The 12,587-nt window shown below is 50.2% G+C and overlaps 6 protein-coding genes across 6 annotated transcripts; 2 read left to right on the forward strand and 4 right to left on the reverse strand.

Annotated features, from left to right (window-relative positions):
* Positions 1-95: 95 nt before the first annotated feature.
* ASPZODRAFT_60292 (hypothetical protein) lies at positions 96-3,321 on the reverse strand (the record flags this gene model as incomplete). Its single annotated transcript, XM_022728904.1, has 2 exons — positions 96-2,121; positions 2,171-3,321. The coding sequence occupies 2 exons, from the start codon at positions 3,319-3,321 to the stop codon at positions 96-98; spliced, it is 3,177 nt and encodes a 1,058-aa protein (XP_022583527.1).
* Positions 3,322-3,512: 191 nt separating this feature from the next.
* Positions 3,513-5,526, reverse strand: ASPZODRAFT_129391 (hypothetical protein). Its single transcript, XM_022722254.1, has 3 exons — positions 5,394-5,526; positions 3,928-5,327; positions 3,513-3,869 (listed from the first exon to the last, which is right to left on the reverse strand). Exons 1-3 carry the CDS (start codon positions 5,481-5,483, stop codon positions 3,845-3,847), a joined length of 1,515 nt encoding a protein of 504 aa, XP_022583528.1. The 5' UTR covers positions 5,484-5,526; the 3' UTR covers positions 3,513-3,844.
* Positions 5,527-5,676: 150 nt separating this feature from the next.
* On the forward strand, positions 5,677-7,502 carry ASPZODRAFT_111450 (hypothetical protein). Its single transcript, XM_022721018.1, has 4 exons — positions 5,677-5,786; positions 5,847-6,101; positions 6,154-7,047; positions 7,115-7,502. Exons 1-4 carry the CDS (start codon positions 5,756-5,758, stop codon positions 7,132-7,134), a joined length of 1,200 nt encoding a protein of 399 aa, XP_022583529.1. The 5' UTR covers positions 5,677-5,755; the 3' UTR covers positions 7,135-7,502.
* A 177-nt stretch (positions 7,503-7,679) lies between these two features.
* On the reverse strand, positions 7,680-10,575 carry ASPZODRAFT_1378316 (hypothetical protein). The gene is made up of 8 exons (XM_022724388.1): positions 9,595-10,575; positions 9,427-9,521; positions 8,952-9,355; positions 8,414-8,894; positions 8,179-8,341; positions 8,073-8,120; positions 7,959-8,015; positions 7,680-7,894 (listed from the first exon to the last, which is right to left on the reverse strand). The coding sequence occupies exons 1-7, from the start codon at positions 10,185-10,187 to the stop codon at positions 8,009-8,011; spliced, it is 1,791 nt and encodes a 596-aa protein (XP_022583530.1). The 5' UTR covers positions 10,188-10,575; the 3' UTR covers positions 7,680-7,894; positions 7,959-8,008.
* Positions 10,576-10,692: 117 nt separating this feature from the next.
* Positions 10,693-11,168, reverse strand: ASPZODRAFT_157509 (hypothetical protein; the record flags this gene model as incomplete). Its single annotated transcript, XM_022726313.1, has 1 exon — positions 10,693-11,168. A coding segment is annotated over one exon (230 nt), but the record flags the coding sequence as incomplete, so codon positions are not given.
* A 757-nt stretch (positions 11,169-11,925) lies between these two features.
* Positions 11,926-12,342, forward strand: ASPZODRAFT_129396 (hypothetical protein). Its single transcript, XM_022722255.1, has one exon. The coding sequence runs from the start codon at positions 12,100-12,102 to the stop codon at positions 12,259-12,261; it is 162 nt and encodes a 53-aa protein (XP_022583532.1). The 5' UTR covers positions 11,926-12,099; the 3' UTR covers positions 12,262-12,342.
* The last annotated feature ends 245 nt before the right edge of the window (positions 12,343-12,587 follow it).

Raw genomic sequence — 12,587 nt, forward strand, 5'->3', positions numbered from 1 at the left:
AAGCATCATGCTGAAATGATGTTTAGTAAGTTGACCATAGGAATATATTTAATCGTCTAGGCCATTCATTGTCCATAATTAATCAGACGGAGCAGCTACCCGGCCGAGGCGAGCTGCTCAAGCCCCTCAGTCTCGCGATTATCAAACGTTATATATATCGCAGGCTTCATATCTCGACCTTGAGAGCCATCAACGGGGTCTTGGGCCTGACGTAGAAGACTGCTTTCTGCGCAATGATTCAGGCGTTCAGTAGTGCTTGGACCCTGTTTGATGCGCCATGTGAGACAGGCATAGAAATATTCTTCCGCGATCCTCCTCCAGCTGGATCTTGGGTTATCGTTGTTTCTATGAAGGGACAGCATAGCGACATCCATGAATATTACTTTTACTTCATAGACTGACTGACGGTGCCCATTTGCGAGGGTCTTGGACAACCGATTTCCAATTAATGAGAGTTCTTCACCAAGTGAACACTGCCGATCAATAAGAAACAATCCAAGTGGCTGTTCAGAATGAGGATAAGATTGTCGAAGCTGATCTGGATTTTCCAAAGGAATTAGTTGTTGAAGAAAGGGTTCAAGATGCCGGTATCCTGCATCGCTCTGTCCGTTTTGATGAGAACCGCAAGCAAAGCTCCCATCCAATGAGAGATTCGGGCTTATATAGACAGGAACTTTTTTCAGTAGATATTGAACATGAGGATGCTCTGTTTGCAGGCCCATTGAGATAGGCTCGTCATGAGAAACAGTCTCCCGCCTGTTGAAGAAAGTGTCTGGTCCACCGCTCGGCCAAGGCACACGCTCTTCATCCTGGACTGTCTCGGATCGATTTGCTATTAGACAACGTGGAGACGTGCCAAATCTTTCGGTCATTTTGGGCTTCTTGCATAGCGCTCTGTCAGGCGATTCCAGCCTTCGTTTACGCGGGTTCTGATGACCAGAAAGATTTTCATTTTGAGCGAGATAATTTCTCTGGACCGCAGATGATTCTGGCACTGTTGAGACTGAAGTGCCGTCGACATAGATAGAAATACCATCTGCCGGTTCTGCACGTCTTCCAGGATATACTTCATGCTGCACGCTGTGCATCCCTTTCGGAAGGACCTCCACAATTGGGCTTGGTGCGTCACTATTACTGGTGTCATTCGTATCGCTACCTTCAAGAGATGGAGAAGAAGGCCGGGATCCTGAATTAGATGACGCAGTATCCTGGGATCTTTCAGCGGCAGCATGGATCCCTCGCAGGCGTTGCCTCCATCGCTCTTCCTCTTGAGACAATTCCTCAGACGGTACTGACCGAGCTTTCTCAGCTAAAACCTGCAACTCAGAGAATGAAGCCGCCTCTTCAAACGTCCTATTGCAGTGAATCTTCAAGATTCGGGGGAAGCGTAGCGAGAAATATCTTGCATTCGATGGTCGCTCGAAACCGCTCCCCATCATCTCAACTACAAATGGGGTCTTGAAGATATGATCAATTGGGGGCAAGGCTGGGTGGCCAGACTCCACATCGAAGTATTCATTTTCATGATCAAACTTCTGAGAGCTAAACTCACCAAATTGGTTGAGATGCTGCATGCTTCGCGGGCTCATGCAGTGCTGACCGATCACGTCAATTACGCGAAACTTGGGTTTTGCTTTACGCTGGATCACGGCCTCTTGGTTCAACAGACATCCGACGTGGAAGTGCGTCCATAGTAGCCGGCGGGTTTTGTTAACCTTTTTGGCCTCTCGAGGATCATAACTACCCCCAATCAAGGCGAGATCGACTGTATCACCTAGGCCTGGAATGTAATCCTTTTTGAGCTTAATCCAGCGACCAGAAGATGATGTACTATCGCCAGAGGTTAGGAAGGAGAAGTATGGATCGTCACTCCCCTTTAGGACATAGCCTTCCCATCTCTCGACGATGCTTCTCGAAAATGCTTTCTCAAGATGGCTGGGGGCACCCTGACGAGAGAAATCTATGACTGTCTGCTGCGAGATGTCTGCGCGGCCTGGGATCGTTTGGATCAAATCCTTGAGTAAAAGCCGTCTTTCTCTGTGTGGTTTGATTAAGCAAATGTTGTCATCAACAAGCAAGACATCAAAAAAGACCATCATCAGATGCTCTCCCTCCTGAGGTCTAGTTTAGTTAGTAAAATGGTATAGAGCGCATGGCCAACAATACTGACGGAGAATCATTATCTGTTCCAATGGACGTTCCAGACCGCGAGATAAACCTTCTCAGTTTGTGGAAGTCAAGGATTTTCTTCTGCTTATCACTCCAAACAAGTAACTCGCCCTCTAAGACACAACGGCGAGTAAACTTGCAATCGGACTTTCCTATTCTCAAAGACCGATTGATGGCCTGGTGTATCCCTGCTCTATCATACGTGGAATCCTTCCCACTCTTGGAGAAAATTTGGATATAGTTTCCACCTTTGTGAAGATCAATATGAATTTGACAGTATTCGCCGTCATACTTTCTTTCAAGGCTCATTCGGCGGCGTCCGATCATTGCGCAGCAATGTTTAATACTTCTTGCTTTCCAGTAGTCGGGACGTCCTATTTTGATTCCAGTCTTGGGAGTTAGGTGAGACAAAGCCAGAGCACACAGATCTTTGGCAAGGCCTCGCTCTGGCTGTCGTGGGTAATGTTTCATCGGCTCCGAAGAAAGCATGGTCAATGCTGCATCAAACGAGTCTTGGAACAGAAGGAGCTGCGGGAGGAGAAAGTGAAAACAGCCCAGAGTATAGTTGATTGGAACAATCACGGGATAGTAGACCTTCAGGATCATTCGAGTGAGCCATTTGGCATCTCGGCTACTCAGTCGTCGATAAAGCGTCGACAAAGCTTCATCAACATCAACTGCAGAATGTTGCCGTCGAACTCGAGGACCGGAAAAGCGGCATCGTGACGCTACCCTATCCAGAGCCGAATCGATCTCTTCCACCGTGACTTCCTGCCCAGACGCGACCAAATTCTCTGCCTGACGCATGACATTCTCGACGCATTGTGCGAGATCACCATTTCCCGGCTCACGCCATCGGTCGAGCTCCTCGCGGCGTACCGATCCAAGGAGAAGCGAGCGTCCAATAACCCTAGCTAACAAGCTCTCCTGGAGCCAGTAGACCCGATCAACTCTCTTCTCCGGGAAGATAGATGATAGAAGCGCGAGCTTATCGGTCCCATCGTCATCGATTCGCTTGCGATGTGTGGCGAACCATCGGGTAACCACTGTGATATCCGGGTTATGATTTTTTGACGCTGTTGAGGCTTTCAGCGTGCGGTTCTTCTCCAGATCGGACAGCAGGTCGCATAAGAAGGTGAACTTGAACCCCATAGCAGGAAGGAGCCTCGACCATGACGCGTTGCTTTATCTTAACCGGAGAGCAGTCAACGGAGAGCAGTGTTTGGTCTCAAATAGCAAGAACTCAATGAGGACTCTAGGGCTGCATTATATATACTTAAAGCGATAATGAAACGATCAGATTCTGCAATGACACAGGGAAGATCTTGCAATCGAATAATCTGTGGGGCGAGAAGGACAACGCGAGTTCCAGCAGGACGAGGAGGCGCGTCCATGGATCGCGAGAACACGTGATCTTCATATATACATTCTTTGATGCCTCAGGTTCGAAATCTAGTAGTGATGCTCTCGAGACAGTACATTAACAATCATGATATTTCTTTTGATAGAATACACAGAGCACTGATGAAGTTGAGCGATAAGAGGTAGCGCCACCGATTCCAACAGTCAGATATAACCTCAATCCCGGTAAATGAAGAGACACTCGCCAGACTCCAGGCCTTTCTGCCATGAGGCTCAAGATAAAAGCAGTTGTTGGCAGATGGATAGACCGCTTTCATAGAATACCTTGCTTTTGAAGACTGGGAAATGTTAGCAGTGTGCTTGCAAATAAAATCGAGAGAAAAAAGGGGGCCGTACTCGAGATAAATCCTCTCGGGCATGACGTTGCCTTCCGCATCCTCCATCTGCACTACATTGTCCCGCAGGTCTCTGTCCTTCTTCCGGTCTTGCTCCAGCTTCTCCCATAGCCTCATAGCATCGTCGATGCGAGTGATTTCGCGGAAGAGATTGGTATTTGCCGTGATACCGAGACACTTGAGACCGTAGATATGGCGAGCTTCAGAGAAATGCTTGTCGAAAGCACGACGGCCCATGTATACGAAATTGCCGCAGACTTCACACGAGTATTCTACCCCGAGACCATGCAGCTTATAGAGCCAGTAAGGAATAGGCTTGCCGTCCCATGCCAGGGGCAGTTTGAGAGGGTTGTAAATCTTATCCTCCCCTTCGTCGTCGGACTGGTCATTGCCTCGACCATCCCCAAAAGGCTGTTCGGACTCTGCAAGCAAGGCCTCAAGTTCCATTTGGCGCTCTCTCTCGGTCATACCCTGCTTCCGCTCGACATTGACACGAGTTGCTTCGCGCTCGGGCTGAAGAGCCTTTGCTAGTGATCGGACACGGTGTTCCCTTTCAGCCACGGCGCGCTCCTTTAGTCGGTGGGCCATCGATGTGGCTCCAGTAGATTGTGATGGGGCCCCGGTTGCATCGCCGCTTGCCTTGCGAGCTTCTGCTGCTCGAATATGCTTCTTCCCAGTAAGGTGGTTCTTATAGACATTTTCGTTCTTGAACTCCCTGGCACAGTCCGCACACCAGATCCCCTCGCCGGTACCTTCGGTTTGCGGTCCTTGTTGGGCACTTTCTGGCTTTTCTTCAGACCATCCTGGAACTTCGTTCGAAGCCCACTGCTTCTCGAATTCCTCGTCAAACCCGGCAAACAGGCGATCAAGATCTTCTAAAGGCTTGATTCGTTTGATAAACCCTTCCAAGTAACTGGCTAGTTCCCCCACGTATGTGAAATAGCCGTCTGAAAGTTTGTTGGACCGTTTTATTGGGAGCTGCGGTGGTGTAAATGCATCGAAAACTTCGAGATATTGAATATAAGTGAGTCGCTTGACTCCGGGCAGATTGAGATAGTCTTTGTGAACGCCTGTCAAGTCAAGGAACTGGCCATAGCCCTCTTCTCCGGAAAACATCGTGTCAACCTCCATGCCCACAGGCTCCCCTTCGGCTGGTTGGCGGCGCTTATAGGCGCGCTCGAGGTTTTCTACCGGCTCATTCTGGTAGCGCTTGTGATAGCCCTTGATATCATCCAGTTGTTTGTAAAACTCCTCGAACTGATCGCCCGTTGAGATCGCCTGGATCTCCTTTTCTCGCAGACCATCCGCATCCTTATAGATATCAAGCAACCTCTTTGACTGCTCCTCAATACGCGCCAAAAACTGCGAAACCTCGTGATCACGAGAGAGCCGCTCACGTATCTATGTAAAAAAAAAGGCCTCGTCAACAATCAAATCACGACTTTTTGAGCTCAGGCGGCGACTCACGTTTCTCGGTTCTTGGCTAACGCGGTCCGCGATGGCCTGTTCTAACCTTTCCAGGTCTTCATGGATGAATCTCTGATCTTCAAGCAACATCGTGGAAATCTCAGATGCAGTACACGCTCTCCTGGCGACAACGTGGCGGTCCAAAGCTTTCCCAGGTCTTGCGCGGAGCAGAAGAGCGGCGACGAGATCTTGGAGCTGTTAAGAAATATCACGTGATGATAGCCGGTGGCACTCGAAATGGAAAAGTCGGCGGCGCGTTCGCTGAAGCCAATCCTCCTCTACACACGACGCCAGCTTCAGTTGTTTATTCGAAGCCCTATTACTTGTCACTGTATCTGACCGTCAAGAGAGGCATTTTCAAGATGGCGGAAGGAATCGACCGACGCGCAGATGGTAAGGAAAGATCGCGACCCTTGGGGCGACTGAGCGAGCCGTGCTGACGGAGTCCACCAGAGCGAATGGAGTTCACGACCTCGAAGGAGGTCACAGTTGCGCCTACCTTCGAGGATATGCACCTGAAGGAAAGCCTTCTGCGTGGTATCTATGCGTATGGCTATGAGTCGCCTTCGGCCGTTCAGTCCCGTGCCATTGTGCAGATCTGCAAAGGTCGCGACACGATCGCGCAGGCACAGTCTGGTACCGGTAAAACGGCCACTTTTTCGATCAGTATTCTCCAGGTCATTGATACTGCTGTGCGCGAATCACAGGGTAAGACCATTTACCTTTGTTCTGTCTGGACAAGCCGCTGATTCCATGATAGCTCTTGTCCTGTCCCCCACCCGCGAACTTGCGACCCAGATCCAGTCCGTCATCATGGCCCTTGGTGACTATATGAATGTACAATGCCACGCTTGCATTGGAGGTACGAATATTGGCGAGGATATTCGCAAGCTGGACTACGGCCAGCATGTGGTTTCCGGTACGCCTGGTCGAGTTGCAGATATGATCCGCCGTCGCCACCTCCGCACAAGACACATCAAGATGCTGGTTCTCGATGAAGCCGATGAGCTCCTGAACCGTGGCTTCCGTGAGCAAATCTACGACGTCTACAGATACCTCCCGCCTGCCACCCAAGTGGTGGTGGTTTCTGCCACGCTGCCTTACGATGTGCTCGACATGACCACCAAGTTCATGACTGACCCCGTCCGGGTTCTGGTCAAGCGTGATGAATTGACGCTTGAAGGCATCAAGCAATACTTCATCGCAGTCGAGAAGGAAGACTGGAAATTCGACACTCTGTGCGATCTCTACGACACATTGACCATCACGCAAGCCGTGATCTTTTGCAACACACGTCGTAAGGTCGACTGGCTGACGGACAAAATGCGCGAGGCCAACTTCACTGTCTCCAGCATGCACGGCGAAATGCCCCAGAAGGAGCGGGACAGCATTATGCAGGACTTCCGACAGGGCAACTCGCGAGTACTCATCTCGACAGACGTGTGGGCGCGTGGAATCGATGTGCAGCAGGTCTCGCTAGTGATCAACTATGACCTCCCCACCAACCGTGAGAACTACATCCACAGAATCGGCCGCAGTGGTCGTTTCGGCAGGAAGGGTGTGGCCATCAACTTTGTCACTAGCGACGATGTGCGAATCCTGCGCGATATTGAGCTCTACTACTCTACCCAGATTGATGAAATGCCCATGAACGGTGAGCTTCACAGACTCCTTTTTCCTCTTTTTTCTCGGATCTCACTAATAATCTTCTTTTCATATAGTTGCCGATCTTCTGTCTTAAATCACCGTCCAATTATTTCTCTTTTTTTTGGATTTCAACTTTCCCGGAAAAGCAAAAGGGCCATATCATCACCCCATGATGTGGTCCAAGTCTACCGTACATTAGCTATGGCGTTCCAGTGCACAAGATTCTGCAGACGAAAACAAGGCGTAGGAAACAGGCCACGAGCCACAACACACCACCCTATCGATGGAATGGAGGGGATACACAAGCGTGGAGGAAAGGGGATCCAACCAGACTGGTTAGTTCGCCCATATCCGAAATTTGGTAACAGCCAATAAACGGTTTTGAGACTGATATCTTATGAACTCCTAGCACTCATGCGAAATATTATGAAATCTGATCCTTTCTTGACTACGTCGTACGCCACGTTCGATCTCCAAGTCGTCTTCATTAGTTATTTAGGTAGGAGCTGGGAAAACTTTCCAAGTAACTCCACCCAACTCGGCCAATTCTCTTTAAATCAAACGTATTCTACAATTCTCCTGGCCCTATTATCTATGTAACAATCTTATCCAATGCTATAACTATCTTGTCTGTCTGATACAGTGAATTGAGTCGACCAACGAACAAATAGAATCGAGCCCCCGCAATTACATGCTCCCATAATTAGAGAATAGACAGGGGAAGAGATAAATAAAAGCAAGAAAATAGACTGCATATAAACGCCTCTCACCTGACCCAGAACATTGTATTGCATATATCTCGAGTGATAATAATGGTACCCTTTCCTGTCCATCCTTGGTTGGGTAGACATATGCTCCGGGAATGTCCCAACATGATACAGGGGTAAATTATAGAGAGAGAAAGAATAAGGGGGGGGCGGGGGAAGAAGAGAAAGTGAGAATCTTGAATTGAGTTGGATGTTTATAAACTAGAGACTGGATGTTGATCGTAATGCGCTGGTGCGCGCGAATCCGTTCGAAGGAGGGGTTGGCCGTTTGCCGGCTACTGCGTTGATCGGAGAATCGCGTTCTCGAGTCCAACTAGAGAAGAGTTAGATGGTATCCAATTACGGTGAAGGGGGGAATAGAGAAAACATACATTTTTACGAGGCCATCGTCGCCGGCAGAGGCAAACATGCCCGGATTGGTAGGATTCCATGAGATGGCGTTAACACAACCAGTCTTACGCCGTCCTGTCGTATGTCCCTCTAGCTTTTCGACAAGCGTGCCGTTCTCCTTGTGCCAGACATATATGCAGGAATCTACGAAGCAAGAAAAAAAGAAAAGTTAGCGAGAGACGCTAGTTGGTCCGTCTGGTTCTGAGGCTCTCTCACCTTCACTCCCACTGATGACGAAGTTCTCGGCCGCACCGCCGAACTTGCTTCGGATGATGAATTCACCCTGTGCCTGACCTCGGAATCGACGGACCACGTCGGTGGTCTCAATATCGATGAGCTGAATCTGGCCATCGGCTAGATTCACCAGCATGTGTCTCGAGTCCTGGCTGACAGTCACTGAGGTTGGTTTTGACCTTAGCGATAAGCAGTACTCTTCTTCGTGGGTGAGAAAGTTGTAAACGTGAAGTTTCGGATCGACGTCCTTGGCGATCAGTCGTCGGCCGTCTGGCGTGATGGCAAGATCTTCGACGCGGAACCCCCCCGGCCACATGTAAAGAGCTTGGCCTCGCATGCTCCAGCGGCAAAGTTGCGAGCTGGAATCCAGAGAGGCTGTGACAAACGATTCCCCATCTGGAGCCCATGCAGCCGCAGTCACTGGTTCTCGATGATGATTAATTGTCAAGAGACACCGGCCAGTCTACCCGTCAGTTTAATATGCGTAAGATACGATGTTAGGCTTGAAAGGTGAACATACCTCTACACTCCACACTCGCGCCTTCTTATCCCGCGAACAGGTGATCAGTTTCGAGTCATCCGGGCTCCAGCAGGAGTGTGCCACACCGTTATCATGCTCCATTAGTTTGTGTAGCACGGTGAACGTCTCCGTCTCGTAGATGATAGCACTACAGTCCTGACCAGCAGTGACCAATTTGGAGCCATCGTGGGAAAATTCGCACCACCAGACCTCGTCCGAGTGATCCTTCAGTTCGATGGTCGAGCGTAGCGGGAAGTCGTCTCGGTCACACATATGGTCGCAGTAAAGTGAAAGTGGCTCGGCCGTATTGTGATATAAGCACTGGTTGATCTGGTTCTGTTTGATATAGTCGAGTAGGACTGCTAGCCGATGATCCGGGATCATGACGGAGGGAGAAATGGACTCTGGAAAGAATCAGTCCAGCCCACAGTGTGCTTCGAGTGAATATGCAATGGTTGAACGATGGGACACTTACTGGATAATTCCGTCAACAATCGTTCACGAGATGAGCTAATCGGACCGTCCCAGCCGGCTTGGTCATGGAGGTGTTCAGCGGGGCACATGAGGAGACTATTTGAAAAGAAAGGAGAGAGAAACGGTGAGAATTTGCGTAAATCGGATTGCGGGACTTTGAACGAGTTACCTTGATAGAGCATGCAAGCGGCCTACGTCGTAGTTCAGTGGCGTCAGCTCTTGCCGAAGCACCATCAGAGCGGCACTGAGGTCTCGCTCTTCTAATAACTCGAGGAACTTTTGTTGTCGGAGATAGAATAGCATCTCGCTCTTATCTGCCGTCGGGGCCAATACTAGCCGGTCTTCATCTGGCAGGCTCTCTGCAGCGGAGTCCCTGAGATTCCTTCGCCGAAATGACTGTATTAGAATATGCTCCGCCCGAGACCATTGACCCTCAAGCACTGCAGTCCGAAAGGCGGCCACGGCCGGACTTTCCAGCTGATAGCCGCTCTCCCGGCTGAGCAGAGACGCTGCGTCATTGTAGCCTAGATCATAGAGCCCTTGGATCAAGATTCGGGTGACCTCCTCGCGGTCGTGTCCGAAAAAGCTCTGGCTGAGCGGCTTCGTAGAGCCGTTGGTATAGGATTCCCCGTTGGACGCATTGTGGGCGGCGGCCTGCCCGTTCATAGCCGCTTTCCTCGACGGCGACACCAGAGCCCCATTCGATGCTCGCGTGATCCCATTTGTACTCGCCATAGGGGACACGCCAGAGTCCACCCGCATATTTGTCAGACGCCTGCGCTTGGGAGACCGCGAGTGGCGCTCGGATCGGGATTGCTGGCGGATCGTACCTGAGAGCTCGACAACGGAGTGGCTTCCTACTCTCTCTTCCTCGGACGCCGGCGTAGAGCTATCGGGCGAGTCGAGGGAGCTGTGACGGCGGCGGCGGCGACCGGCGGTAGACAGGGCTGGCGGGTCGACGGTCTCGGAGCTCGATTCAGCGGGGGGAATGGGGAGATCCGGGCGGTCGGAGGCGGACGAGGAGGATATATAAGACGAAGCGTTGTGTGCCAGGACGGAGGCGTTGGATCTGCCCTTCTGCCTGGCTCTGTACAAGAACCAGGGAGAGCAGACCTCGATCGGGGAGGGGGTTTGGGTCTTGGTCTTGTTCGATCCACGTGCTGGGAGAGGCCCGTCGGCCGTCGCTCGGTCACTTGTGGAGGGGAGGGGCACGTCAGAAGACCAGCTCGCGCTCTGAGGTCAAGGAAGCGATATATAGTACGAGGCAGGCGAAGAAGCCACAGGAACAGCGACCGGAGAGATCAACTCTCGCTCCTCAAGCTTCTCAGGCTCCTCAAGCACGACCTAGAAGGGAGGGGGTTCAGATTAGATTAGGCCCGGACGAGCAGCCGGGATAGAGCTGATAACGCACCCGGAATGAGTCGGTGAGGCCCTAACAAAAGACTCGAGGTCAGACGGTGATCACACTTCGCGGGGGAAGTTTCCGGTGCAAAAAAAGAGGCGTGGGTGGTCGTCAAGCTGCGAGGCGGCGGCAGCAGGGTTGTGGGTGGAGGAGAGGCAAGAGACGACGTTGAGGTTGAAGTATCGGCGGTGTCGTTACGTTCGTTAGTGACCGTGATGGGGCGCCCGCTGGAGCTTCTTGGAGGAGTCCGTGGGGCGATTTCCAGTTGGTCTCCCTCTTCTCTCCGCAAACACTCGCCAGCAGCCAGCAGCTACAGCGACTTGGGGCCTTAAGAGAGGCCTACGTGGTTGTTTAATGGGTCCTTTAACAATAATTTGATTTTCCTCATGGCTTGAACGCTTCTTTGTGGCCCTAGCGTCGGGGGGAAGACCCGACTTAGGTAGAGCTCTCAGGGAAACCATCTACGCTACAATAAGGACAGTAAGTTCCGTGTATCCCACAAAGAGAGTATTTTTATATCTATATTTAAACACTTCTCTATACCGATAATTATCTGTTGTTGCTGTCGATAAACTGATTCCTGACTCCATCCGGCAGTCCCAAGTGGCACAGATAAAGACCAGCAGCTGCATTGCCCTTGCAACCGATCCACAACTTAGGCAGCTTAGGCAGCTATCTTTGGCCAGTGAAATTGACACCGCGGTGGCTTGAAAGGCGCTGGCATGACTGTACACCTACTGGTAGTTGAAGTCATTGAGTCATTGGCTGTATAAATCCTAGTGGAGCCTGGCAAATAACGTCGACTGAAGAAACACTGGTCAATAGCAGACTATCTCGCTGGTAAGAGATTCGCGTTTCGACTCTCGGTCCTCGAAAAAGCAGGGTATCACCAGTTTATGGTTTGTAGTCGACTGATAGAGTTTCTAGACGAACCGGATGATGACTTCAATATCAAGGAAATTGTTTGACAGGGATACCGAGTACGTTCTATAACAATGGCACAATACTACCCCCAATTATGGCAAATAAATACAAAATCAACAGTCCATTAAACAAAGCTCTGAATATTGCCTCTTTCTAGCAACATTATGGCTCTTCTAGAACTTGGTTCCAGAACAGTCCTGCGGCAATGCTGACGCCACGGTGATGCATACTCTCCACGCCACCAAGGCTATATAAGGATCTACATTTCCGATCTACATACCGAGGTCTACATCTTCTAATAACAGTAAAATTATTATTCAACAAAGGCTTCATTAATATAAATATACTATGCCTTGCAGCTGCGGAGCCACTGAGTGTCCCTGCACTGGAACTCAAACCTGCACCTGTGACAGCAGCTGTACCTGCCAGGGCTGCAAAGTATGTTATCTACAGGACCCCTTGACTGAAACTGGTGCTCCAGTTTCAAAAGGGATAGATATGATGGGCTAACCAGCACACTGTTTTATAGAAGTAACCTTGTTTAGCACAGGATAGGAAAGAGGGTATCGAACATCATAATCGAATTTAGCAAACACTATCGAATTGATATGAATATTTATCTATCAGATGTATATGCCTCGATGAGTAAGCGTAGCTGTCAGTGGGACTTCGGTCTTCAAGTGAATCTCTATCACATCGTCAGCTGGTAAAGGGGACCAGGTCATAGAAGACAGAACTCTCCCACTCTAGCTCTAGTTACGAGAGTACTCTCGCGGAGCGGACACCGACATGGACCTGCTATCGGACAGTGTTCTTCCGATGAAGAATAAAATTGG

This window comes from Penicilliopsis zonata (assembly GCF_001890105.1).
Source record: "Penicilliopsis zonata CBS 506.65 unplaced genomic scaffold ASPZOscaffold_3, whole genome shotgun sequence".
Classification (NCBI taxonomy): domain Eukaryota; kingdom Fungi; phylum Ascomycota; class Eurotiomycetes; order Eurotiales; family Aspergillaceae; genus Penicilliopsis; species Penicilliopsis zonata.